This window comes from Danio rerio, chromosome 12 (genome assembly GCF_049306965.1).
Source record: "Danio rerio strain Tuebingen ecotype United States chromosome 12, GRCz12tu, whole genome shotgun sequence".
NCBI classification, from domain to species: Eukaryota; Metazoa; Chordata; class Actinopteri; order Cypriniformes; family Danionidae; genus Danio; species Danio rerio.
The window spans coordinates 4,464,501-4,490,407 of NC_133187.1; the positions used below are offsets into that span (position 1 = coordinate 4,464,501).

At 35.8% G+C, this 25,907-nt stretch overlaps 2 protein-coding genes across 2 annotated transcripts in view; both read right to left on the reverse strand.

Moving 5' to 3' along the window:
- Window positions 1-1,762: 1,762 nt before the first annotated feature.
- Window positions 1,763-13,306, reverse strand: si:ch211-136m16.8. Its single transcript, XM_001340752.10, has 6 exons — window positions 12,951-13,306; window positions 6,861-12,074; window positions 3,963-4,155; window positions 3,490-3,581; window positions 2,720-2,805; window positions 1,763-2,632 (listed from the first exon to the last, which is right to left on the reverse strand). The coding sequence occupies exons 1-6, from the start codon at window positions 13,005-13,007 to the stop codon at window positions 2,569-2,571; spliced, it is 5,706 nt and encodes a 1,901-aa protein (XP_001340788.4). The 5' UTR covers window positions 13,008-13,306; the 3' UTR covers window positions 1,763-2,568.
- A 4,705-nt stretch (window positions 13,307-18,011) lies between these two features.
- The window catches only part of si:ch211-180a12.2, a 31,032-nt gene continuing 23,136 nt past the window's right edge, over window positions 18,012-25,907 (reverse strand). Inside the window, exons 11-13 of the mRNA XM_001920910.8 lie at window positions 24,960-25,217; window positions 23,215-23,469; window positions 18,012-19,862 (exon numbers count right to left, since the gene is read on the reverse strand). Coding sequence (XP_001920945.3) covers window positions 19,837-19,862; window positions 23,215-23,469; window positions 24,960-25,217 — 539 coding nt within the window. The 3' untranslated portion in view covers window positions 18,012-19,836. The remainder of the gene's footprint in view (window positions 19,863-23,214; window positions 23,470-24,959; window positions 25,218-25,907) is intronic.

Consider the following 25,907-nt stretch of genomic DNA (forward strand, 5'->3'; position numbering starts at 1 on the left):
ACAGTCATATAGGAGTGAACAAGTCTCTTTTTTAAAATTTTCTGGCGTTAAAATAGGACCCAAATCCTAATTATTTTGAGGTCCACCTCAACGTGACATAGGAGAGTGTGATTCCCCCGCCCACCGAATAGATTGACAGGTGCCTTGTTTCTATAATAGATGTGTACTCACGTCCACAGAAAATTGATTTGCGAATAAACTGGGATTAAAACGTCTGTTGAAATGTTTTTACAACAGAGCATGTTTTTAATAAAAACAGTATTCATCATGGCCGCATGGTGTCAGTAAACGCACATACAATATTTGTGCAGTGTTGCCAGATTGGGCTCGTTCCCCCCACAGTCCAAAGACATGTGGTACAGGTGAATTGGGTTTACTAAATTGTCCGTAGTGTATGAGAGTGTGTGTGGATGTTTCCCAGAAATGGGTTGCGGCTAGAAGGGGATCCGCTGCGTAAAAAAACTTGCTGGATAAGTTGGCGGTTCATTCCGCTGTGGCGACCTCGGATTAATAAAGGGACTAAGCTGACAAGAATGAATGAATGGTCCTCACAATGTAAGAAAGACACACACATACATGCATGATTTATTATATTTAAAGTACTTTATTGACATGAGTACATAAATATTGCCAAAGCAATGTACAAAAAGATAAGAAAAGGATATGCACAATAGAAATAAAACATTAAAAAATAGTATTAAATATGATGCTCATAAAAATAAAGCATTTTGAGTGGTGTTTTCGCAGCAAGCCTTTCCACTTCCCCAAATCAACTTCTCATTATTGAGTAAAAAAAACCTCACATATTACTACAAAAAACCTTTTGCAACATAGGCTCATTCTGACAACGTAGCTCTATATACATTTGTGTAGATCACGAATTAGGTAGCCAGATTAGGTACGTATGGCTGCATTATTTTGTCCTTAAAATGAATGCTATGGGGTGGTACCAGCTGACCACTTACCTCCGTGTGGAAGGCTTTCCCGCTGTTACCAGTTTGCTCAGTGGCTTGCCTTGTACGTCGGCAGACTTAAGACGCAGAGAGGAGTTGACCACAACGAGGGGGCTCGAGAAAAATTCCAGAAAGCAGGTAAGACAAAAACAAAAGCCAAAAAATGAAACAAATATTTAAATAATGGTGAGAATGTGGCAAGATCTGAAAACATTTAAAAAATCAAACACTATCGGTTGGGTTTAGGGAAGGGGGTGGGGGCTGGTCAATCGGTGCTTTTGAAAACACTATCGGTTGGGTTTAGGGAAAGGGGTGGGCGCTGGTCAATCTGTGCTTTTGAAAACACTATCGGTTGGGTTTAGGGAAAAGGGTGGGGGCTGGTCAATCGGTGCTTTTGAAAACACTATCGGTTGGGTTTAGGGAAAGGGGTGGGCGCTGGTCAATCTGTGCTTTTGAAAACACTATCGGTTGGTTTTAGGGAAGGGGTGGGTGCTGGTCAATCTGTGCTTTTGAAAACACTATCGGTTGGGTTTAGGGAAAGGGGTGGGCGCTGGTCAATCTGTGCTTTTGAAAACACTATCGGTTGGGTTTAGGGAAAGGGGTGGGCGCTGGTCAATCGGTGCTTTTGAAAACACTATCGGTTGGGTTTAGGGAAAGGGGTGGGCGCTGGTCAATCGGTGCTTTTGAAAACACTATCGGTTGGGTTTAGGGAAAGGGGTGGGCGCTGGTCAATCGGTGCTTTTGAAAACACTATCGGTTGGGTTTAGGGAAAGGGGTGGGCGCTGGTCAATCGGTGCTTTTGAAAACACTATCGGTTGGGTTTAGGAAAGGTGGTGGGTGCTGGTCAATCGGTGCTTTTGAAAACACTCTTGGTTGGGTTTAGGGAAGGAGGATTAGTCAATCACACAGTCAGTCTTTCAGCAGCCTTTGGTGGATTTACGCAAGAACAGCAGGTACGAATGGCTCTCGTGAGAAAAATTTGAGATCTGAAAAATTGAACACAGCGGCCTCTGGTGGATTCACGAAAACAAAAACAGCAAAAAAAAAAAAAAAAAAAAGCTCCTGGGACGTATTTGGTGCTCTCCAGAAATATATATAGCGGTATGTGATCAGAATGAGCCTGGGTTGGCTTTTTGATACTCTACAGACACACTTTTAGTGGAATAAAAAGTTAAATATCTTCAGGGAATTGTTGATATCAAAGAAAGACTTATGTTTAAGAGTGCATGACTGCTGCCAGACACTGATAATAATAATAAAGAATAGGTTATGAAAATGTATCTACAGCGGTCACAGAAACTTAAAAGCAGTGAAAAAGTGCAAAACAATTTATTTATTATTTTTTGTACATTTTAAGCAGGCATATTTATACAAATAAAAATAAATACAAGCCACTGTAAGCACTTCCATAAGCTCAGTTAAGAAAATGCAAAGCAACATTTATAATCACACCTGAGATTCTCATCGTTTATAAAGCAGACAAACGTTTATCAAAATAATAGAAGTTGAATGTTACTGCATGTTTTTTCCCAGTGTAACAGTGATATTTACAAGACTGAACAGTGCTGAACACAGCTGACAAACAAAGTGCAAAATGATGATGAAATGAAATGTATTACTCGTTACTCTGCTTTTTGAGCTTGTTTTTGAGTTCTGCCATCATCATGGGTCCTCCCATACTGTGTAAAACAAAATAATCAAAAATAATCAGATTTGCATTTGTGAAAAACATAATAGGAACTGAATAAATCAGACTGATATCGTACCCAGGATGCCTCGGCGGTGTCCATTTGGGTTTTGCTGTTGTTTGCACTGGTTTAACAGAATCCTCTGGTTCTGCGACTGACTTTTGCTGTGAACACACAGTTATGCTAATAAACATCCATTGCTTTTTTTGTATTTAATGATAATAACAATAAAAAGTGTTAGGGAGTAGCTGGCTACAAGTAGTTTAGCCACTAGCTTAGCTACATTTTTGGCTATATAAATTAGCTACATTACATTAAGCTACATTTTTAGCTACTTAAGAAACAATGTAGCTTATCCAGTAGCTACTTTTCCAGCAACTAGCGCATTAGCTTGACAACAGCTACATTCAACCAGCAAATATTATTTTGACTGGAAATGACTCCCGAAAGATAATAAGGTATATATAAGATGCATTATTGTGGAAAAATATATATTTCTCAGCTTTTATTTACATTTGAACAAAAAGTGGCATGTCCAAAATTATTCATACCCTTCTCAATAATCAATAGAAAAGCCTTTATTGGCTATTACAGCAATCAAACACTTCCTATAACTGCTGACCAGCTTTTTACATGTCTCCACTGGTATTTTTGCCCATTCATCATTACACATTATTTCTGATCTTCCTGATCTTTTGCTCCCTCCACAGATTCTCAATTGGGTTTAAGTCAGGACTCTGGCTGGGCCACTATAAAACGTTAATGTTTTTGTCTGCTGATCATTTCAACCAACATAATAATAAAGAGAAATGGATTTTCAGAGCGGTATTACTGTATTAGCAATGTACCTGCGGCTGTAGTGTCTCTTCTGCTTCTCCTCCTTCTCTTGCTTTCTTTCCAAATTCAGTTTTCCTCAGAACCGGCATCCCTGCTCCAAGTCCTAAAAGAAAGACAAATAAAGCATCGATTTATAGTACTCAGAAAATGTTAATATACTTCTCATTAAAGGTATAGTTCATGCACAAATGAAAACCCTGTCATATCTGTATATGTTATATTATATATTCCATATCTGCTTGAGTTTCTTTATTGTGTTGAACACAAAAGATATTTGGAAGAAATCTTGAAACCGGTAACCATTGACTTTTTTAATAATTTGTTTTTCCTACTATGGAAGTCAATAGTTACAGGTTTCAAGATTTCTTCGAAATGTCTTCTTTTGTGTTCAAGAAAGTCAACAGGTTTGGAGTCATTTGAGGGAGAGTAAATAATAAGTACATTTTCATTTTTGAGGGAACTATCCCTTTAGGGTTTCTTTTACCTGGGAGTTTGAATCCAATCATTCCTTTATTCAGAGGAGAAACATTGACTTTGGGAGAACATGCTGCAGGCTGTGGGAGAAGCGGCTCGACTGAGGCCTTGGAGATCAGCTTTCTGGGGTCTTTGGGGGGCCGAACTAGAGGATTCTTCACTGCTATTCTAGACTTCTGAATGGTGAAGTCCAAAGAGGAGTCCTAGTATATAACAAAACGACTTTACTTCAAGGATGAACAACAACATTTCATATTTTGGTATGTCAGATATAAATCTTAAATCATCATGATGATCACCTGCTATAATTACTGTATGCTCACTACATTTACATTTAGGATACATCCAAGGATTCGATTAGAGTCTTTAGCAGACGCTTTTATCCAAAGCGACTTACAAATGAGGACAAGGAAGCAATTTACACAACCAAGAGCAACAATAAATAAGTGCTATAGGCAAGTTTCAGGTCTGTAAAGTCTAAGAAGGAAAGTATTAGTATTTTTTATTTATTTATTTATTTTTTTGGGTACAGTTAGTGTGATATTCAGAGAGGCAATTGCAGATTAGGAAGTGAAGTGGAGACCACATTATACTTAACTGTAATGTGGACAGCCATTTTCTGTAAAGCAGCTTTAAAACTATATACATTCATTTAAGTGTATAGTATTGATAAAGGGTGTCACGGTGGCGCAGTGGGTAGCACGATCACCTCACATTAAGAAGCCTCAGCTGGATCAGTTGGCATTTCTGTGTGGAGTTTGCATGTTCTTACTGTATTGGCGTGGGTTACCTCCAAGTGCTCTGGTTTCCCCCACAATTCCAAAGACGTGTGGTATAGGTGAATTGTATAAACTAAATTGGTCGTAGTGTATGTGTGTGAATGAGTGTGTACGGATGTTTCCTAGTACTGGGTTGCAGCTGGAAGGGCATCCGCTGCACAAAACATAAGCTGGACAAGTTGCATTGAGGTTCATTCCGCTGTGGCGGCCCCTGATTAATAAAGTGACTAAGCCGAAAAGAAAATGAATGACTGAGTATTGATTTAGTTATGTAATTATATATTATTATAATGCAATTGTATGAACTTAACTGCTGAAAAGATCATTTGTAAAATAGTTGTTCATAATTTTGACATATAATTTATATTTTATTAATATATAATTTGTCTGGTAAAAATGGACAAGATAAAAAAAAACATTGGAAAATAAATCCATTTATAATCAACAAAATCAAGCCAGTGGTCAATTTTATTTTATTCATTTATTTTCCTTCAGCTTAGTTGCTTTATTAATCAGGGGTCACCACAGCGGAATGAACTGCCAACTTATCCAGCATATGTTTTACACAGCGGATGCACATCCAGCTGCAACCCAGTACAGGGTCACACCCATATACTTCACACACACACACACACACACACACACACACACACACACACACACACACACACACACACACACACTACGGACAATTTAGTTTATTCATTTCACCAATAGCGCATGTGTTTGGACTGTGGGGGAAACCGGAGGACCCCGAGCAAACCCACGCCAACACGGGGAGAACATACAAACTCCACACGGAAATGCCAACTGACCCAGCCTAGGCTCAAACCAGCAACCTCCTTGTTGTGAGGTGACTGTGCTAACCACTGAGCCACCATGTCACAATTTAAAGTTTTCATTAAATTAGTTTAAGATGAGATTAAAAAATACATACTGGTTGTGCTTCTGACTTGTCAGTTTCACGTATATATATATATATATATATATATATATATATATATATATATATATATATATATATATATATAAATCATAAAAGAACAAAATAACGAAAATATATAGGGCAAAGCATTAAAACAAACTTGAATGCAACTTTAAATGTATAATAGTAATTCAATAATTTATCTGAGCATAAAATCATATACATAATGACACAGTTGAAGTCAGAATTATTAGCCCCCCTTTACATTTTTTTTCTTTTTTTTTTTTTAAATATTTCCCAAATGATGTTTAACAGAGCAAGGAAATTTTCACAGTATGTCTGATAATATTTTTTTGTCTGGAGAAAGTCTTATTTGATTTATTTTGGCTAGAATAAAAGCAGTTTTAATTTTTTTAAAAAATATTTTAAGGCCAAAATCATTAGCCCCTTTCAGCTATATTTGTTTTCAACAGTCTACAGAACAAACCATCAATAACTTGCCTAATTACCCTAACCTGCCAAGTTAACCTAGTTAAGCCTTTAAATGTCACTTTAAGCTGTATAGAAGTGTCTTGAAATATATCTAGTCAAATATTATTTACTGTCATCATGGCAAAGATGAAATAAATCAGTTATTAGAGATGATTTATTAAAACTTATGTTTAGAAATATTATGTTGCTGAAAAAAATCTCTCTGTTAAACAGAAATTGGGTGAGGGGGGAGGGGGGTGGGGGCTAAATATTTTGACTTCAACTGTACATTTCAATGTAATGTAATGTAATTTTTATTTAATGTCATATCAGCGACCAAGTCTATTTTCATAGGAACATTGCCGTAATAAATATATAATTAAAAAAATCAACAAACAAATGAATACATAAATTAAATAAGATTTTTAGTGTTTGTACATTTCAATAGTTTATATTTTTTAAAAAATATCTCGTCAGATGTAATAAGAAACAATATATAGTTTTATGACATAATAAATTACCTAATTTCCAAATCACCTAAATTGAATAGAAATTATATGACATGGTTATCAAATATAATATCACCCATATTTGTCACACATTAAAGTAGATTTATTTACTTTAGTAGATTTAACCCCTGCAGTCCGTTTTGTCAATTTGATTTAATACTTCTGACCCACTTACAGTATATCAAACATTTTCAAATAAAAATACGTGTAAGTGAAATAATTACCTGTAGACTGAAACTAATTCCTTGAATCTTCACCTCTGGATTGTCTTTGTTCACTTGACCAAACCTTCTTTTCATCACAGGTTTGCTGACCTCCATTACGTCTTCATGACTCCTCAGCAGTGTTTCTCCAGCAATGACCTTCTGTATCTTTTCATGACCTCCATCAGCTTCACACATTATCTTGAACTCTTCAATACGTGTGTTTTCCGCCTCCATTTCTACTTTTCCATCCATTGTTTCAACTAATACCATAGTTTCTTCTTCCAGTACAAATGCATCAGCTGGCGCTTGTAATTCAGGTTGTTGGTTTTCATCATCCTCATGTTCCTGATCATTCTGGTCAACGTTTTTCTCCTTTTCATCAGTGAAATGGCCATCTGAATGTCTCAAACCTCCTGTGCCTTCTGCCTCCTCAATGTCCGCAAGCTTTATCTGTTGTTCCTCTTCTATGTCTACTCCACAAAGCTCAAATTGGACTATGTCTGCATTTTCTGGATCTTCTTTCTTTATCGGCATCGTACACTTTTCCTCATCATCTTGTTGTTCAATCTGGCAATCTTTCTCTAGCTCATGTGCAGATTCACTGTCTTTAGACTCAGTTTCAGATGAAGCTTCTTTAATTTTGACATGTGCACCATCATCTTTGTGTTGTTCAATGTCTGAATCATCTCGATTAGTCGCTAAATAATCAGTTCCCGTTGATAACTCTGCACAATGATGCGTTTGTTGCTCATGATGTCTCTCAGCTTCAGTTGTTTCAAGCTTTGGGGAACTATTATGTTGCTCATTTTGCTTGACATCTTCACTACTTGTGGTTTCCACCTCCATTTCTACCTTACCGTCCATTGTTTCAACTACTAACATAGTTTCTTCTTCTAGTACTAAAGCGTCAGCTGGCGGTTCTAGTTCTGGTTGTTGGTTTTCATCATTCTCAGCTTTTTCCTGATCATTCTGGTCAATGTTTTTCTCCTTTTCATTAATAAAATGTTCAGCTGAAAATGTGCCTTCTGCCTCTTTAAGGTCCACCATGTTAATCTGTTTATATTCCTCTACATATTCTCCATAAAGCTCCATATCTGTATAATCTGGATTTTCTTTCTTCATTGCCATTGAACTCTTTTCATCAAAACCCTCTTTTTGTTCAGTCCACCAATTTTTCTCATTGTCTTTACACTCAATGTTTGCATACTCTCTTTCAGATGAAGCTTCTTCACTTTCACCATGTGCATCATCAGCTTTGTGTTCTTCTATGTCTGTATCCTCTTGATTACTCCCTAAATTTTCACTTCCAGTTGACAACTTTACACAATGATGCATTTGTTGCTCATGATGTCTCTCAGCTTCAGTTGATTTAAGCTTTGGGGAACTAGTATGTTGCTCATTTTGCTTGACATCTTCACTACTTGTGGTTTCCACCTCCATTTCTACCTTACCGTCCATTGTTTCACCGACTAACATAGTTTCCTCTTCAAGTACAAATGCATCAGCTGGCGCTTGTAATTCAGGTTGTTGGTTTTCATCATCCTCAGCTCTTTCCTGATCATTCTGATCAATGTTTTTCTCCTTTTCATGAGTAAAATGTTCATTTGAAAATTTCAAACCTCCAGTGCCTTCAGTCTCCTCAAGGTCCATCATCTTTATCTGTTTATATTCCTCTACATATTCTCCATAAAGCTCAGACTGGACCATATCGGTGCTATCTGGATCTTCTTTCTTTATCGGCATCTTACACTTTCCATCATCATCTTTTTGTTCAATTTGCCAATTTTTCTCCAGCTCCTGTGCAGATTCACTGTCTTTAGATTCAATGTTTGCATATTCAATTTTAGATGAAACTTCTCTGTCTTTAACAAGTGCATCATCATCTTTGACTTCATCTATGTCTGAATCATCTTGATTAGTCGCTAAATAATCAGTTCCAGTTGATAACTCTGCACAATGATGAGTTTGTTGCTCGTGATGTCTCTCAGCTTCAGTTGTTTCAAGCTTTGGTGAACTAGTATCTTGCTCATTTTGCTTGAAATCTTCACTGGAGGTTTCCACCTCCATTTGAACATTACTTTCCATTGTTTCCTCTGAAACCATCCTATCTTCTTCCAGTACAAATGCATCAGCTGACACACTGTTTGCTGTTCCTTGACATTCTGCATCACCAAGTTCCTCCACTGAAAGCTCTACCGAATGTTCAGTCTTTTTCAGCATTTCGGTTTCTATCATCTCCTTCAACACTTGATTTGTTATTTCCTCAACATAATCTAAAGCAGTCTTCATCAGGATCTCCTGCTCCTCAATAAATCTCTCTGATTCCCTTGCGAGACTTTCCTTTACAAACTCTGATGGGGGTAAAGATCTTCTTAATATGGAGTCAACATCTGCAACCTGTTCTACCTCGGCAGATCCATCTGAATGTCCTAGTGATTCTGATAAAGTGTCCACCATCGTATCTTGAGATGATTTACATTCTCCTCTTGCAAACTCAAGACGCTCACGTGACTCTAAAGTGATTTTTGTCTCAAAGCTTTCTGCCTTTTCATGTTCTGACATCAGCTTGGTACTTAATTCAACATCTTCCATAAGTGACAACTTGTGACAAATTTCCTGACTTTCAGCTGCACCCAAGGATTCGATTAGAGTTTCGATGTCTTTTTCAACCTCAACAGCTTCCTCGGTTGGTTTCAGTGTCTCTGAACGCCCAGCAGTGCATGCAAACTCAACATCTCTTTCTAAATGCCTTTCTGAAACAGACTGGAGATCATTTAGGTAGGTTTTGCTCTCCTCAAAATGCACTGTTGATGAAATCTCTTTCCTCAATTCTCCTGGGAACTTGCAAACAATCACATCTGAAAACATGCCTTCAGTGTTTACAGCAACGACTGGCGATCCAGTTCCTGTTTCTGTAGTATTTTCTGGAGTATCCTGTTTTGAATCTAACAGCATGGTGTCTTCGGATGTATTAACAGTTTCAAAACACTCAACCAATACTGTGGTCATTTTCGGTTCCAATTCATTGTTTGGTTCATGTGTTTTAGGCACTTCATTGGAAATTTTATGCAACGTTTCTGTTGACTGCAATTCAGAAGTTATGGTGTTTTGTTCACGCTCTGTCACGTCTTCATCCTTCTCAGATGCAAGCAACACATCTCCTACTGCATTTTCAGCACTTTCAGAACAATATGTTTCCATTAAGTTCTGCTTTTCAGCATTTGAAAGTGTGTCCTCGATGGAATATTTAAACTGAGGAAGCACATCTTCTGATTGTGATTTAAGTGCTGTTTCTTCATCCTTCTCGTTTTCCCCCTGATCATTCATCTCAAATATTTTTGTCCCCTTTTGATCCATAACATGTTCCCCTGCTTCTGTAATATCTTCTGTCTCTTCAGGGTCCCTCTTTTCTGTCTGTTTTTTAAAATCAGATTGGACAGTTATCGATGTGTAGCCTAGATCTTCTTTCTTCATCATACATTTTTCATCCTCATGACGCTGATCATCTTGTTCAGTTTTCCCAGTTAGCTTTATCTCATGTGACGTTTCACAATCTTTATCCTTCTCAGTTGCACTCCTACTTCCAAAATCAACCTGATCAGCCTCATTTTTAAAGAATTCATCAAAGTCATCAGAATAAGTGTCCAATAAATTCAGCTTTTCAGCCACAGAAAGGCCACCAGTACGGTATTCCAGAAGTGGAGGCAAATCTTGCACCTTTTCTTCATCATTCTCAATCATTTCATCATCAGCAAACTCTACCTCATTTGTATCTGCATGTTGTAAACCTCCAATGACTTCATTCTCGCCGTGGTCCGGTTTTTCAACATGCTTCTGAAGCTCAGATTGGACCAGTATATCTGCAAGATCTAATTCATCTTTCATCACAGACTTTTCATCCTGATTATTCCAGTCACATTCTTTGTTTTTACTATCTTCTTCTTTAGTTTTCCCAGTTTGCGTTATCTTGTGTGATGTTTCGCTATCTTCCTGCTCAGTTGCACCCTCGGTTCCAGGTCCCTGATCAAGCTCATTTTTACAGAATTCATAAACTTCATCAGAATATGTGTCCAATAAATTCAGGGTTTCAGGCTTTGAAAGCCCATCTGCTTCCCTTCTGGAATACCGTAAAGCAGGAGGCAAATCTTGCACCTTTTCTTCATCATTCTTAATTGTTTCCTCGATATTTTGATGAACAAATTCTACCTCATTTGTATCTGCATGTTTTAAACCTCCAATGACTTCATGCTCTCCATGGTCTGGTTTTTCATCTACATCTTGTTCCTGAAGCTCAGATTGGACCAGTATATCTGCATCATATAATTCATCTTTCATCACACATTTTTCATTCTGATTTTTCCAGTCACATTCGTTATTTTTAGCATCTTCTTCTTTAGTTTTCCCAGTTTGCTTTATCTTATGTGATGTTTCGCTATCTTCCTGCTCAGTTGCACCCTCGGTACCAGGTCTCTGATCAAGCTCATTTTTAGATAATTTATAAACTTTATCAGAATATGTGTCTAATAAATTCAGTGTTTCAAGCTTTGAAAGTTCATCTGCTTCCTTTTTACTGTATTCCAGAAGTGGAGGCAAATCTTGCACCCTTTCTTCATCATTCTTAATCGTTTCCTCATTATTTTGGTGAACAAACTCTACCTCATTTGTTTCTGTATGTTTTAAACCTCCAACGACTTCATTCTCTCCATGTCCTAGCTTTTCATCTTGTTCCTGAAGCTCAGATTGGACCAGTATATCTGCATGATCTAATTCGTCCTTAGTCACACCCTTTTCAACCTGATCACATTCTTTGTTTTTAGCATCTTCTTGTTCAGTTTGCCCAATTTCCTCCAACCCATGTGTTGCGTCACTCTCTTTACGCTCAGAATTTGCTGTTTCTTTTTTAGCATGAGCATCACCAGACATACTCCCAGTCCCAGTTGACCACTTTGCAAAACGGTACGTTTGTGTTTTAGGGACGTCAATGTTAAGTTCATCATTACTGTCATCCTTGACCACACCAGTATTTTCCCACTGGACTTGCGCTCTGACATCAGGTGAAGAACCCTTGATCTCTGCTGTATTTTTGTCATGTTGGCTCTCACTACTTTCTGCCTTCACTTCTTTGTCAGTTTTATTAACTGCAGCCTCATCTGATCTAGAATTAACGCTTTGGTTTCCTTTATCTGTGACTTCCGGTCTGAGGTATCTCGCAACAGCCCCTGACAGATAACCCTATATGAGCAAAACAATGAAACACACTTGTCACATGAGTGCATAAAAATATGTCATATAATAGTTATATAAGTAATACATAATAGGTATATAATCTTAACTGAGTTATCTTATAATAATTAAAAATAGACATGTGACAGAATCGTTGGACGAGCAAAACACTATTGATAGTCAGTAGCCCAAACTGAGGTAAAGCTGTTTATATATTCGATTATTTAGACATTCTCCTTAAAAATATAATTTCAGATAAGCCTATTATTTGGTAATTCTAACAAGGAAAATCATATTAGCCAATGGATATTAAAGTAAAACATTGTGCACCGTCAAATAAATAGTGCTAATGTTGTTTTGAAGTACTTGCATGCCATCCCTGCAGAAAAATCCAGCTTAAACCAGCCTAGGCTGCTGGGCTGGTTTTAGCCGGTTGACCAGGCTGGATTTAGAGGGGTTTTGGCCATTTCCAGGCTGGTTTCCAGCCATTTCCAGCCTGGTCTTAGCTGGTCAGGCTGGAAAATGACCAGCTAAATCCAGCTAAAACCAGCTTGACCAGCCTTGTTTCCAGCCTGGTTTTAGCTGGTCATCTCCCAGTCTGTCAAGCTAAAACCAGGCTGGAAATGGCTGGAAACCAGCCTGGAAATGGCCAAAACCCCTCTAAAACCAGCCTGGTCGACCAGCTAAAACCAGCCAACCAGCCTAGGCTGGTTTAAGGTGGTTTTTTCAGCAGGGATTTCAGACCGAATATTTAAAGTAGCCTGGTAAATATAATAGACAATTGAATTAACGAATGTGCGGATATAAAACCAACTTTACCTCAATATAGCCAAATAGGAATAACTTAACCAGTTAGAGTACTGACTAAAAAAACAGCTTACTCACCCAAACAGTCCAAATAGTGCGAGCAATACGGCTCCCCGAGTTTTCAGGCGCATCCATATCCGATGTAAAGCAAAATTAAGAGTGTTGACAGATTTGTTAAACCCCCCTTACGTTTGTCGTCCTGTTGCTTTCTTTACATCGCCCCTCAGATCATAACAACATCAAGTTATGTTTTTACTGAGCGACGTAAATGTTACGTGACATTTGTTAAGTTCCTTGTTCTCATATGTTCAGTGTTTAATGAGGAAGACGAGCTGTGTGAAGCTGCGATAACAACAGCAAACGCGCAAGCACAAACTCGCACGGCTTGTGGTGTAGAAAGCATTACTCACTGGCCCTGTCATGTTTAACCACACATCATTGCAGCGAACACTTCTCTAAATATACTGGCGCTGTGTCAAAACCTAGTCCGCTAATACAGGCGCGTGCTATGTTTTAGTCTTTAGCCTACACGAGTGCGCAGTATTTTGCACACTAGCCACATTTAAATATTTTGTTGGGGCATTTTAATGGTGTGCATAGTCAAAATACTCTCTCTATGAAGCACTCTCATTTGAGTTTGAGACACAACCACATTTTTGCTGCTGCGCAACAAGTGTGTGCACTGTGCAGCACCTCAAACTTCCCTAAGATATTTCATCATATCTGATTAAAACATAGCGGAGTGTCCACTTGGCTAATTATTCTAGTTTATGCTACAAAGCAAAGTCCAAGACTTTGATAAAAGGTTAAAAAAATCCAGTCCATAATTACTTTTTATATTGAAAGCCCACATGGAAAGAACCTAGCCTATATAAACATATATATTTTAATATAGGTTTTGACATAGGAATTTAATATATGTGACATATACAGAATTGACTTTCTGTTGACATATTTATGTACATATATATGTGCATACATGTACCTATATAGGTAGATGTATGCATATATGTACCTATTTAGGTACATATATATATGTTCACCTATGTTTACCTATATATTAGTAAAATTGCTAGACAACATACATAAAATCCCACGTCGAAATTTACAAACGTTTGCACATACATACTTTATATATATATATATATATATATATATATATATATATATATATATATATATATATATATATATATATATATATATATATAAGCAATACAGGAGACCTATATGGCCTATATATTTATATATTAATATTATAATATATACACATATATGCAGCATATTTATTATCATATATGTACATATACAGTTAAACTTAGAATTATTAGTTCCCCTTTGATTTTTTTTTTTCTCAAATGATGTTTAACAGAGCAAGGAAATGTTCGCAGTATGTCTAATAATATTTTTTCTTGAAAAGAAAGTGTTATTTGTTTTATTTAAGCTAGAATAAAAGCAGTTTTTATTTTTATTTTTTAAAATAGTTTACAGAACAAATCATTGTTAAACAATAACCTGCCTAAATACCCTAACCTGCCTAGTTAAGCCTTTAAATGTCACTTTAAGCTGTATAGAAGTGTCTTGAAAAATATCTAGCAAAATATTATTTACTGTCATCATTGCAAAGATAAAATGAATCAGTTATTAGAGATGAGTTATTAAAACTATTATGTTCAGAAATGTGTTGAAAAAAATCTGCTCTCCGTTAAACAGAACTTGGGGAAAAAAATAACAGAGGGCTAATAATTCTGAATTCAACTGTATACTGCATATAGGTTCCATATATGCGCATATATCCTCATATAGATTCTTTCCATGTGGGAATACGTCATTTTGTGTGTTTTTTCCAACAAATTAGTGACATCATTTATTAATTTGGCAAATAAAGAATTAAAACCCTGTAAATCGTCTAAACAATTTAGTAGTTTTGATCAGGAATGTTTGATTAACAGATTTATGCAAAAATCTGATGCATTTTTGCAGCAGCTTAATTCAGTGGATGTTTTCATCCTGAACATAACAAAACTGCAGTGAATTTGCCCAGAGTGTATTGTTGAGTTTTTATATATATATATATATATATATTTTTTTTTCAATGCATTTTCTTAAAGTTTATGACAAAATAAGATTTGTCATCAAAAATTATTTGGCTAGTTGAAACACAGAAAAAGTTATGGTCAAATTAAGACTCACAATCACCCCAGAGTGGATGAAAACATCCCCAACAGAACATAAGGGTTAAGTTATAGGTTCAATAAAAGCTTGTGAGTAAGTGTTGTGGTTGAGGTTTGACAGTGTTTTATTTTTAGTGTTCCAGCAAAATTAGTCACCGTTGTATGATGTTTGTCCTATATAATGTTTTACACACACACACACGACGGCTTTATTTAAAATAGATTATTAAATTACAACTGAAAGCAATTAAGAAGAGCATAAATGCCAGTGCTAATTGAAAAATACATCCAAAAGTAAAATTCTAGAATAAAAAAAATATAATATAAAATAATATAAAATATAAAATATATTGATGAAAGTGCAAACATTTTGCGATGGAATTTTGACAAAAAATCATAGAAACTGGTGCCTTCTTTGTCCACACAACAACTTGATTTGAAATGGTTTATTAATTTACAACTGAAGTGCATCAATATTAGTGCAAAAGTCTAGTAGACTTTATTAAAAAATATATCTAAATTAAAATCCAAAAATAAAAAATCTGTATGAAAGTGCAAATGTTTGGCGGTGGAGTCCATAGACCAGGGGTTCCCAAACTTTTCAACCCACGACCCCCAAAATAACAATGCCAGTGACTCATGACCCCCACTATCCTCGGAGGTGGTGATTAATACATAAACCTTGTGCACACACAACAAACAGGCCCAAACCTTCTAAAATCATTTAATTTTGGAGACTGCCACTTGGAGAGCATTCTCCATGTTCAGTTGTGGCCTGTATTTATTTTTAATGTACGTGTCAGAAAGTTTAACCTGGCGCCATAAAATCAAATGTTTCCATGTTTAATATAACGTAATCAACCCAGGGGTCTTTTTATTTGCATGTTGTTTTTTTTAAACTAACTGTTACCTACTATACACTACCTGACAAAAGTCTTGTCGCATATGCAAGTTTTAGGAACAACAGACAATAACTTGACTTCTAGTTGATCATTTGGTATCAGAAGTGGCTTATATGAAAGGCAAAGGCCTCTAGATCGCGCTTATTTTACCAAAATAAAATATGATCATGCCTTGATTTTTTATGATTTAATTAGAACAGTAAGAATATAGAATATAAAGTCCTGCTGCAGTGCAAACAGAATGAATATTGTGTCTGACTCCATCATGAGCTTGGAGGACTGCATCCATACATCTCTGCAATGACTCAAATCACTGTTTAATAAAGTCATCTGGAATGGCAGAGAAAGCGTTCTTGCAGGAGTCCCAGAGTTCATCAACATTCTTTGGATTCATCTTCAATGTCTCCATCTTACCCCAGACATGCTCAATAATGTTCATATCTGGTGACTGGGCTGGCCAATCATGGAGCACTTTGACCTTCTTTGCTTTCAGGAGCTTTGATGTGGAGGCTGAAGTATGAGAAGGAGTTTAATTGTTTAATAAAATGTATTCGATTTTTGGAAATCACCAAGCGACCCACAGAGGGATCCCAACCTCATCTTTGGGAACCACTGCCATAGGCAATGCTAAAAGAAGTGCCTTCTTTCTCACAAAGGTGTTTTTTTAAAGACACAAGACAACTTGATTTGAAATAGTTTATTTAATTACAGCTGACAGCAAGTAATTATTAAAAAGAGTGGAGTTAATAGGCTTCTACAACATTCTGCATCATACAGTTAGTAGAAAAATACTTTAAAAAATAATCTAATATAAAATGAATAAATATGTATGAGGGTAATTCTTCAACTACGGGCTCTTTTATGTCCTTTGGTTATATATCCAAAAATATATATAGTTTTGTTCGAATTTCTCTTTCTTTGTCAAACTAACAATAAATCTACATTACAAAATTTACCAGCTTTCTATTATATATTTTTCATACTATTCAACCTCCTTTTAGCTGTTAAAATCAGTCGCACACCCAGCGTTTTTAAGAGTTCACACTTAGCTCATGATTTATACATAGCTTGTTTGGCGTGCTGTCCAGGGTGAGAGCCCTGAGCTCAAGGGATCCTCGAGCCCAGGGCTCCCGCATTTCACAGGGCGAGGGGAGATTGAGCTCAGGTCGATCTCAAACTCCCCGGTTGCTGAGGCCAAGGCGAACTTCCTGAGAGTAAGACATTAGAAAAAAGATTTAGGCTTATTTTATCTATAATATAGAGCACATTTGGATGGTGGGAGGAAATCGGGTAACACCCACGCAGACACGGGGAGAACATGCAAACTCCGCACAGAAATACCAGATGGCTCAGCGAGGATACAAAGCTATTGGTATTCTTGCTTTTAGGCAACATTGCTAGTCACTGGGGCACCGTGCCGCCCACTGTGGATAAAGGTGGAAAAAGGGGAGGAGGGGGGTTTCTTCCAGACGAAAACAGTTGTAGAAAGGAAATGAGGATATATATAGGGATTTGGGATCCTTTGATTGGAGGATCATGATTAGCTAATGTGGACCAGCTGGGTCAATCATGAGCACATGCTCCTCTGGAAATTAGTTTAAAAATTAAACTTCACTTAAACAATGAAAATAACATTTTATAAAATTATTTATCTGGTATCTGTTAATGTATCTTAAATAATTTAAATATTTTATAGTTATTAATGTGTGACTATTATCAAAATAATTTTTTATACAAAATATAGCTGTCGCACAGAATCAGCCTAATTTCCAGCACAACTTTGTAATGTCGCTTTAAAAAGTTTGTTTGAAAGATTATTTAGCTGGTTACCATGAAAATGAGTAGTGCCTTCTGAACACTTGAAGAAAAAAAAAAAAAATCAATGTAAATATTGCTCGATAAGGAAATACATTTATTCTACGTCATTTCCAAACATGTTGTACCGTCAAAGATGTTTTTAAAAACCAAACAAAGAGAAGGTAAATAAGAGTGTTTTGTCTACATGAAAGGCTAGTATCAATTCAAAGCTAATCGCTTATAACGAAGGGGCTGACACAGAGGAATCCATTTGCAGTTTATTTATTAAACACAAGTTTAATAAAGACAAGCACACAGATGTAATGCGTGTGCGAACTCACATCAAACACAATAGTGTTACGTTGAAGGGTTGGCGGCAGGGAACCACAGTAGGAATGTTCAAGCATGGGTCTGAGGCAGGCGGCGAATATCAAGGTCGGTGTCAGGCAGAGGTACAAGGCAGGCGGTTTGCAGGACGAGAGGTAAGGTAAGGAACAGGAACAGGAACAGGAACAGGAACAGGAACAGGAACAGGAACAGGAACAGGAACAGGAACAGGAACAGGAACAGGAACAGGAACGCAGGCAGTGTAGCGAACCACTCAGTAGTGTTAGCCAGGGCAGAACAAGACTTCGCAATGAGTGAGTGTTTGTGTGCTGCTTATAAGCGTGAGCGTGGGTGATTAAGTGGATACGCTTCAGGTGTGCAGGCTATCAGTGTAAGTGAATGACGTAATGGTTAATAGTCCGGGGATGGTGACCTCTGCTGGCCAGCTAGGGGAATGACTGGGACCGAGTCGGTGACATCGCTGAAGCTATTTTTAATTTTTTTCACAATAAACTGTTGAAATGTCATTTACATCACCACACACATTAAAATATATAAGTATATGTATAAGTTCATGCTCTATTTAACATACAAATTCAGTCTATTTATTTTCTAATAAGCTCTTAACCAAATTAACATTAAATGTTAGCGTGTGACAGGTGTACAATTCAGCATACAACTCATTTATTTCATTGACAAATGTATAATTATTATATGTAATGTGGAAATATTGGTTTAACTAGATTCAAAAATGATCTTAGACAATGTTTGACTGCCTTCATTTATTTCATTTTGAAATAAGCTGTATATTGGTGGAATTGACATTCCAGTTCACAAGAAAAAAATGTTCCTCTTCATATCTAAGTTTGTCCTCTCACAGATCTTAAAACTAGACAAATTGTTTAAACTTATGAGTAGGGCCAGACGGAGTCTGCGGATGTTTTTTGCTGTTTCAGCGTAGAATTTTGGTAAAAATCTGTGGATTTCTGAGGAAATATTTTGGGAGTATCATAACTAAAACCGTAATATACGAAATAAAAAATAATATCTTTTTTTTTTACTTTTATTAAATGTTTAAAATGCAAATCCAATTAGATTCACTATATTTGGTAAATAAAGCAAGTTTGTCATATAATATCTCTAGTAAAAGACAGAAAATATTACTGTACAAACTGCATTGTACATAAATCAGATGAACATTTTCACATTATTCAATAATATTACTGTAATTAATCTAAAAAGTGGATAAATATAGATTTACACACATTAATTCAAGTAAATAAACAGAATTAATGATGGGCTACAAATCTGCGGAAATCTGCACGCGCAGATACTGGGTGGGGCGACTTATGAGGCTATGTTACGTTAACTTTGAACAAGTTTTTTTTACTCAACTTCACAAGGCTAAAAGTGCCCGTAGTTGAAGAATGGCCAATGAATGCACAAGTGCTGTGGTGGAGGTTTCATGTCTATAAGCCTTCTTGGTGATGAACAACACTAGTCTCGACGCCTTTGTTCTCACATGCTCTGTTTATTTTAAGACGCATGACAGTTTTAGTTTTAAGGTTAATTTAGTTTTTAATCACAACAGCTGAACGTGTAAAATGAATACATACATTGTTTTTTTAATGCATCATGTGATTAGTAGAAAAAGTAAAAGAATAAATAAATATAACAGCAAAACTTAAGTATAAAGAATCATGTGCCCAAAGTTGGATAGTTGCACAGGGCAGATGCAAGCTTTCAAAATAATCTTGATGTCCGTCAAGATGATGCTTCCTCTGCCGGCTCTGCAAAACACAAAACTGAGAAGTAAACTTGACCTTCTGATCCAGGTCACTGATAGCAGCCATTTGAGCATTGACTAGGTAATAATAATATAACTTCTATAGGGTACATCCGAAACGTTTAGTTTAGGAACATTGTCATTTTAATTTCAAGTCAGTCCTGAATTAAAATGTTCCACATGTGATTAAACTTGTAAAGCTCATGTATTATTTTTCTCTTAGGGTGTAAATGATCAACTTATAATAAATAAATATATATATATATATATATATATATATATATATATATATATATATATATATATATATATATATATATATATATGTATATATTTTAGTTGATATTTTTCAAGACACTTCTATACAGCTTAAAGTGACATTTAAAGGCTTAACTAGGTTAATAAAGTGAACTAGGCAGGTTAGGGTAATTAGGCAAGTTATTGTATAACGATGGTTTGTTCTGTAGACTATCGAAAAAAATTAGCTTAAAGGGGCTAATAATTCTGTCCCAAAATAGTTTTTAAAAAAATTCAAAACTGCTTTTATTCTAGCCGAAATAAAACAAATAAGACTTTCTCCAGGAGAAAAAATATTATCAGACATACTGTGAAAATTTCTTTGCTCTGTTAAACATCATTTGGGAAATATTATAAAAAGAAAAACAAAATCAAAAGGGGGCTAATAATTCTGACTTTAACTGTATGTCATATGCCCATCCTGTACCTTATTAATAAGCAAAAGACACATTATTTACCTATTTTTAAGAGGGAAGTGGAATTATTTATGCAAAACATGCATTTGTCCATTAATTTGCATTGAATGCACAATCTGTATGACTCTTTTTCAATAAAATATCAAAAACCACTAAAACAATGTTGAATATTTTGTTGACTTAGACACTAACATTATCTCAAAAGTTTCGAAGAATGTTCAAATCAAGAGAAATAAGCAATTTTACCCATAGATATATACACTAGATATCGCTTAGGGACCCTGAGCATGCGTCAATAGCGCCGCCACATTGGTACAGTGCTCCCAGGACAAATGTCATTCAACCGCACTAGTCAAGACAGTGTTATTACGTGAAGATGCGGGACTTTAGCGCTGTCTACGGGTGTAGAAACGAGCAAACAAAGAAAACAAAGCACAAAGGCAGAACATTTCATAGGTAATATTGAGTTTTTTTCTGTTTTTGTATGTTCTGAACTTTTGTGCTAATCAGGTAACGTTATTGATGATGACAGTCACTTACTGCATTCACCATACGGCAAAGCAGCTTCAACTCGCACTAAACACTCGGCTTATGCTAGTTTTGTTGAATAAAATCAGCAAACAATGCAAAAGAAATATGACAACGAGATGCTGCGCTGCCAGAAACTTGTATTATTGTCGGCTAACGTTAGTGAAAGAGTCGCTCGGGGGATTTATTCACAAACGAATCGCTCCCTCCGTCAGTATGAGAAGTGAAAGCAGGAGAGGAGGTGTGTTTCAGGACATGATTAGATCAAATTTAACAAGGAGGGTGAATAGTACATTTCTGTACACACAAACACAAGCTTTTTATCAGGAATGCCCGTGCGGTCACTGATCCATCAATGTAGAAAAGTGATGTAAAATTATAATTTTCGTAATTAGAAAAAAAAATTACATACTAACATCCAGGAAAACTCCCGATCATAGATATGTGTGTATATGTGTATATCTCTGGCTTTGCATGGCCACAGTCCTCCACTGTACCTTGGTCCCGCATTCATTTCAAAGGAGCGCTACCCTGTACCAAGATGGCGGCGCTATTGACGCATTCCTTTCAATAGACAACAATAGGCCAGGCGACATCTAATGTATATATCTATGAATTTACCAAGTGAGATGGAGAGGGTGCTGTGTGCTAATGCTAATGACGTTAACATTTCCTTTTTTGTTTTATAGAAAACTGGGAAACAGCAAAGATGCTTTAATATGTTGTGAGTTTTATCCAGCCTGATCTCACGTGGAAATTTTACGTTACGTATTTTACGTTTTGTCAGTTTAGTGGCTAATTCGTACGAATTCAGTTGTATGAAAATGTACGATTTTAAAAAGGAGGCGTGGCACCTAACCCCACCCCCTAACCCCAACCTTCATCGGGTGATGAGCAAATAGTACTAAAATGTACGAATTAGATCGTACGAATTCATACGAATTAGCCACCACATCAAAAAGTTACGACTTGCCGTGAGATTGCGTTGGTTTTATCAGACTGCACAGAGCAGCATTATAACACAAAGTTTAAATGTATTTAGCCTGAAAAACTGCGATGTTTCTTCTCGTGATCATGAGTGGAAGAACAAGAAGCCTTAGACTCTGGCATAATAAAAGCTCTGATGCTTTTGTCGCATTTGTTTCTCTTCAGCAATTGCTTTAGTGCTGTTTCACTTTCACTCTTACAGATTCATCCTACCATGATAATAAATCCACCCACATGATTTCTACATAACATCTATGATGTAATGAAGACCACAATTCCCATGATTCCACACTCAGTCACAGTATAATCAAACTACGCCTTTGTTTGTTGTAAATGCACGCCCTCTACTGGTGAGAATTACATACTGTGCCTTTAAAGGTCCTGTGAAGTGCTTTGAAATGTGCAGTTTTTATTCCATGTTTGACAATCTTTGAAATCGAACTGAAAAATGAAGAGTGGATGAGACATTGAGTAGCTCCTTCCCTTAAAAATGAATAAAAAAATAAAATAAAAAAAATCACAGGAACGTGGTTATCATCAAATAAAAGGTAAACAAGACATGTTTGAAAAGGGGTGGGGCATGTCAGATACTAGAGAGCATTTGATTGGTTAAGATTTGATGACAACCTAAAGTATGAGGTGACTTAAAAAATCTTTTGACCCATTAGGTGGAATTGACAAACTGCATCGGTGCATCCTTTGGATATTTATATCAGTTTTTTATTTTTGAAACATGAATTAAGTCTCCGTTTTGAAGCACAATATTTAATAGATATCCTTTAAACTAACATCTATATATTTGTAGTTTAATTTCACAGGACCTTAAAGAGTTAACTCATGACATTGGGGGTTCAGAAGTTTATAAAAAAAGCTGGGTTCCACACGATTTATTCATGTTGTCTCAACACAAGTTGATCAAGTGGACTTAATTGTTTTTACAAATTTAAGTGGATTAAACATAAAACAATTAAGTTGTCCTAAAAATCTTAAGAATTTAGTGGTTTCAGCTCATTTTAAATAAGTATTTTCATTTTTTTTTGTGTATAGGATTGCTCAAACTCTTATTTTGGGTGTTGCATTTTGCAAATTACACACATCTTTTCCCTCAGCAAGCATACATTTATTTACCTGTCCAGGTACGGTATGCAGGCAAGTGTAGTGCAGGATGTGTAATCTCAACTGTAACTCTCAGACGTTCACTCTTCTCTTTCCTAAGTCTCACAGTGTTTACATGGGATGGATGCATGTCCTCGTTCTCATCATTCTCTTTCGTGTGTTTGTTCGGCTCAGGCTGTTTCTCCTCTTGTACTGATTTCAGTCCATCCACACATTCATTCACCTTCTCATAGTCTGTATTGAAGTCCACACTAGGCGGCCTGATTTCTGTAGAATAAGCCAGAACTTTGTTTTCAAGATTTTTAGATGATATGATATTGAGAAACATTTAGATTACTTGGCATCAAGTGAACAGTTTTAGTAAACAAAAACTAAGACTAAAATTATTGTGCAAATATCATTATAGTTAACAAAAAATAAAAGGTCCCACTTTATATTAAGTGTCCTTAACTACTATGTACTTACATCAAAAATAAATACAATGTACTTACTGTGTTTATAGTGTATTTGAGAACACTTGTGGTGCTTTTGAGTTGGGATAGAGGTTGGGTTATGGACAGGTTTGGTGGTGTGGGTAGGTTTAAGGGTGGGTTAAGGTGTAAGGGATGGTCAAGATTGTATTTATAAATTTAATTACAAAAGTTAATTACAGATGTAATTACATACAGGTATTTAATCAAACATGGTACACAGTAAATACATGTAAATACACAATAAGTACATTGTAACAAACTATTAATTACTGTGTAACTACATATTAGTTAAGGCCACTATATAAAGTGGGACCAAATAAAAAGCAAAGTAAAAAAATTAACAGCAGTTACTAAAAATTAATAAGCACTAATTTTGTGGCGGAAATTAGGGAATGCCTGTAGATGACACTTTTACAGCAAAATATATCAGTCAATTTTATATATATATATATATATATATATATATATATATATATATATATATATATATATATATATATATATATATATATATATATATAAACAACACGCAAGGTTGGTTTTGGGTTAAGTGTCTGTTCAAATAATTTAAGAGGTTTGCACAAGAGGTAATGTAAGCTCCGCCTACACTAAACTCAGATCTTTGCTTTGTTTACTCTGGTAAATTATAATCACTAAAAATATAAAAATTAAAGAAACATTTTTTTTTTCACAAATTTAAAAATAGTATTGAATTTGAATTTAAAAAATGTGAAACTATAACTCTGCTTGCCTTCATGTTATTGTAATAAATATTGTTGTACGTGCTATTTACATGTCAAATAGTGTTGAAATGAAAACAAATTTAAAAATGCAAAACCATTGCGTTAGCGTAATAAATATTGGTATACGTACTACACGCATGTCAAATGGTATTGAAATAGCTATCATATTATCGTCATAAATATTGGTGTAAATACTATACGCATGTCAAATAATATTGAGATAAAAACACATTTAAAAAAAGCTAAACCATCATGTTATTGTAATAAATATTGTTGTACGTATTACGCGCATGTCAAATAATATCGAAATTAAAACAAATAAAAAAAGCTAAACCATGTTATCGTAATAAAAAATAATGTACGTACTACGCATGTGTTAACCAATATTGAAAAAGCAAAACTATCATGTTGTTGTAATAAATATTAGTGTATGTATTACACGCATGTCAAACAGTATTGAAATAAAAACTAATTTGATAACACAAAACTATAACAACCCTGCTTGCCATCATGTTGTTGCAATAAATATTGCTGTACGTACTACGTGCATGTGTTCCTCTGCGACTCTCACTGTCCTTTCGTCCTGTAGACCTCACTAAAGCACAAACGCTCTTGAGCTCCAGCTTCCCCTCATTGTTTTCTCTCTCTCTCTCCTTTGACTGGAGCCTGGAGAGAGTCGAGCCGCCAGCGGCCCAGAGCACTTCAGCTGAGGGCCTTCCTCCACACAGAACAATGGAGAAAATTCCCACACCATCACTGCTCCAGTGAACCGACAGGGAAGGAGGGATCGATGGAGCAACTGATAAACAAAGCGGAGAAAGTCAAACGTGAGAACAAGTTAAAGGAACTGTACACTTTTTTTTTTTTTTTTGTAAAATAGGCTCATTTTTTCACTACACTGTAAAATTAAATGACAAAAAGTCAAGACAACAACAAATTTTATTTTGCTTATTTTAATAAGTAGATCAGGTTAACTAATTTTTTAAAGTTATATAAAGTTTAACTATTATTTTTAGTGATTTATGCAACTTAAGATGACTAGAAAGTTAATTTGATTCAACCAAAAAAATTTAAGACAGCAAGAATTTTTTTACAGTGTAGAATTGAAGAGTTGAGTTTTACCATTTTTTAATCCATTCACCCAATCTCTGTGTCTGGAAGCAGCACTTTTAGCTTAGCTTAGCATAGATCATTGAATCGGATTAGACCATTAGCATCTCACTCAAAAATGACCAAAGAGTTTTATTAACTTTCCTATTATCATCTTGACCCAAAGTGAAAATAAGGTGAAATAAGTTGGAAGGGAACATCAGGCTCATTTTACAACACACCTGGAGTTAAAGTTGAGTTTTACTATTTATACATCCATTCAGCCAATCTTTAGGTCTGGCAGGAGCACTTTTAGCTTAGCATAGATCATTGAATCGGATTAGACCATTAGCATCTCGCTCAAAAATAACCAGAGTTTTTAATTTTTTTCGTAGTATTG

Coding starts and splice junctions, on each gene's coding strand:
- si:ch211-136m16.8 (XM_001340752.10), bottom strand. CDS start 13,007: ATGGATGCGCCTGAAAACTCGGGGAGCCGTATTGCTCGCACTATTTGG. Junction 4,156..6,860: donor GAATTAGTTTCAGTCTACAG/GTAATTATTTCA, acceptor GTTATATACTAG/GACTCCTCTTTGGACTTCAC. Junction 2,633..2,719: donor ACACCGCCGAGGCATCCTGG/GTACGATATCAG, acceptor TGTTTTACACAG/TATGGGAGGACCCATGATGA.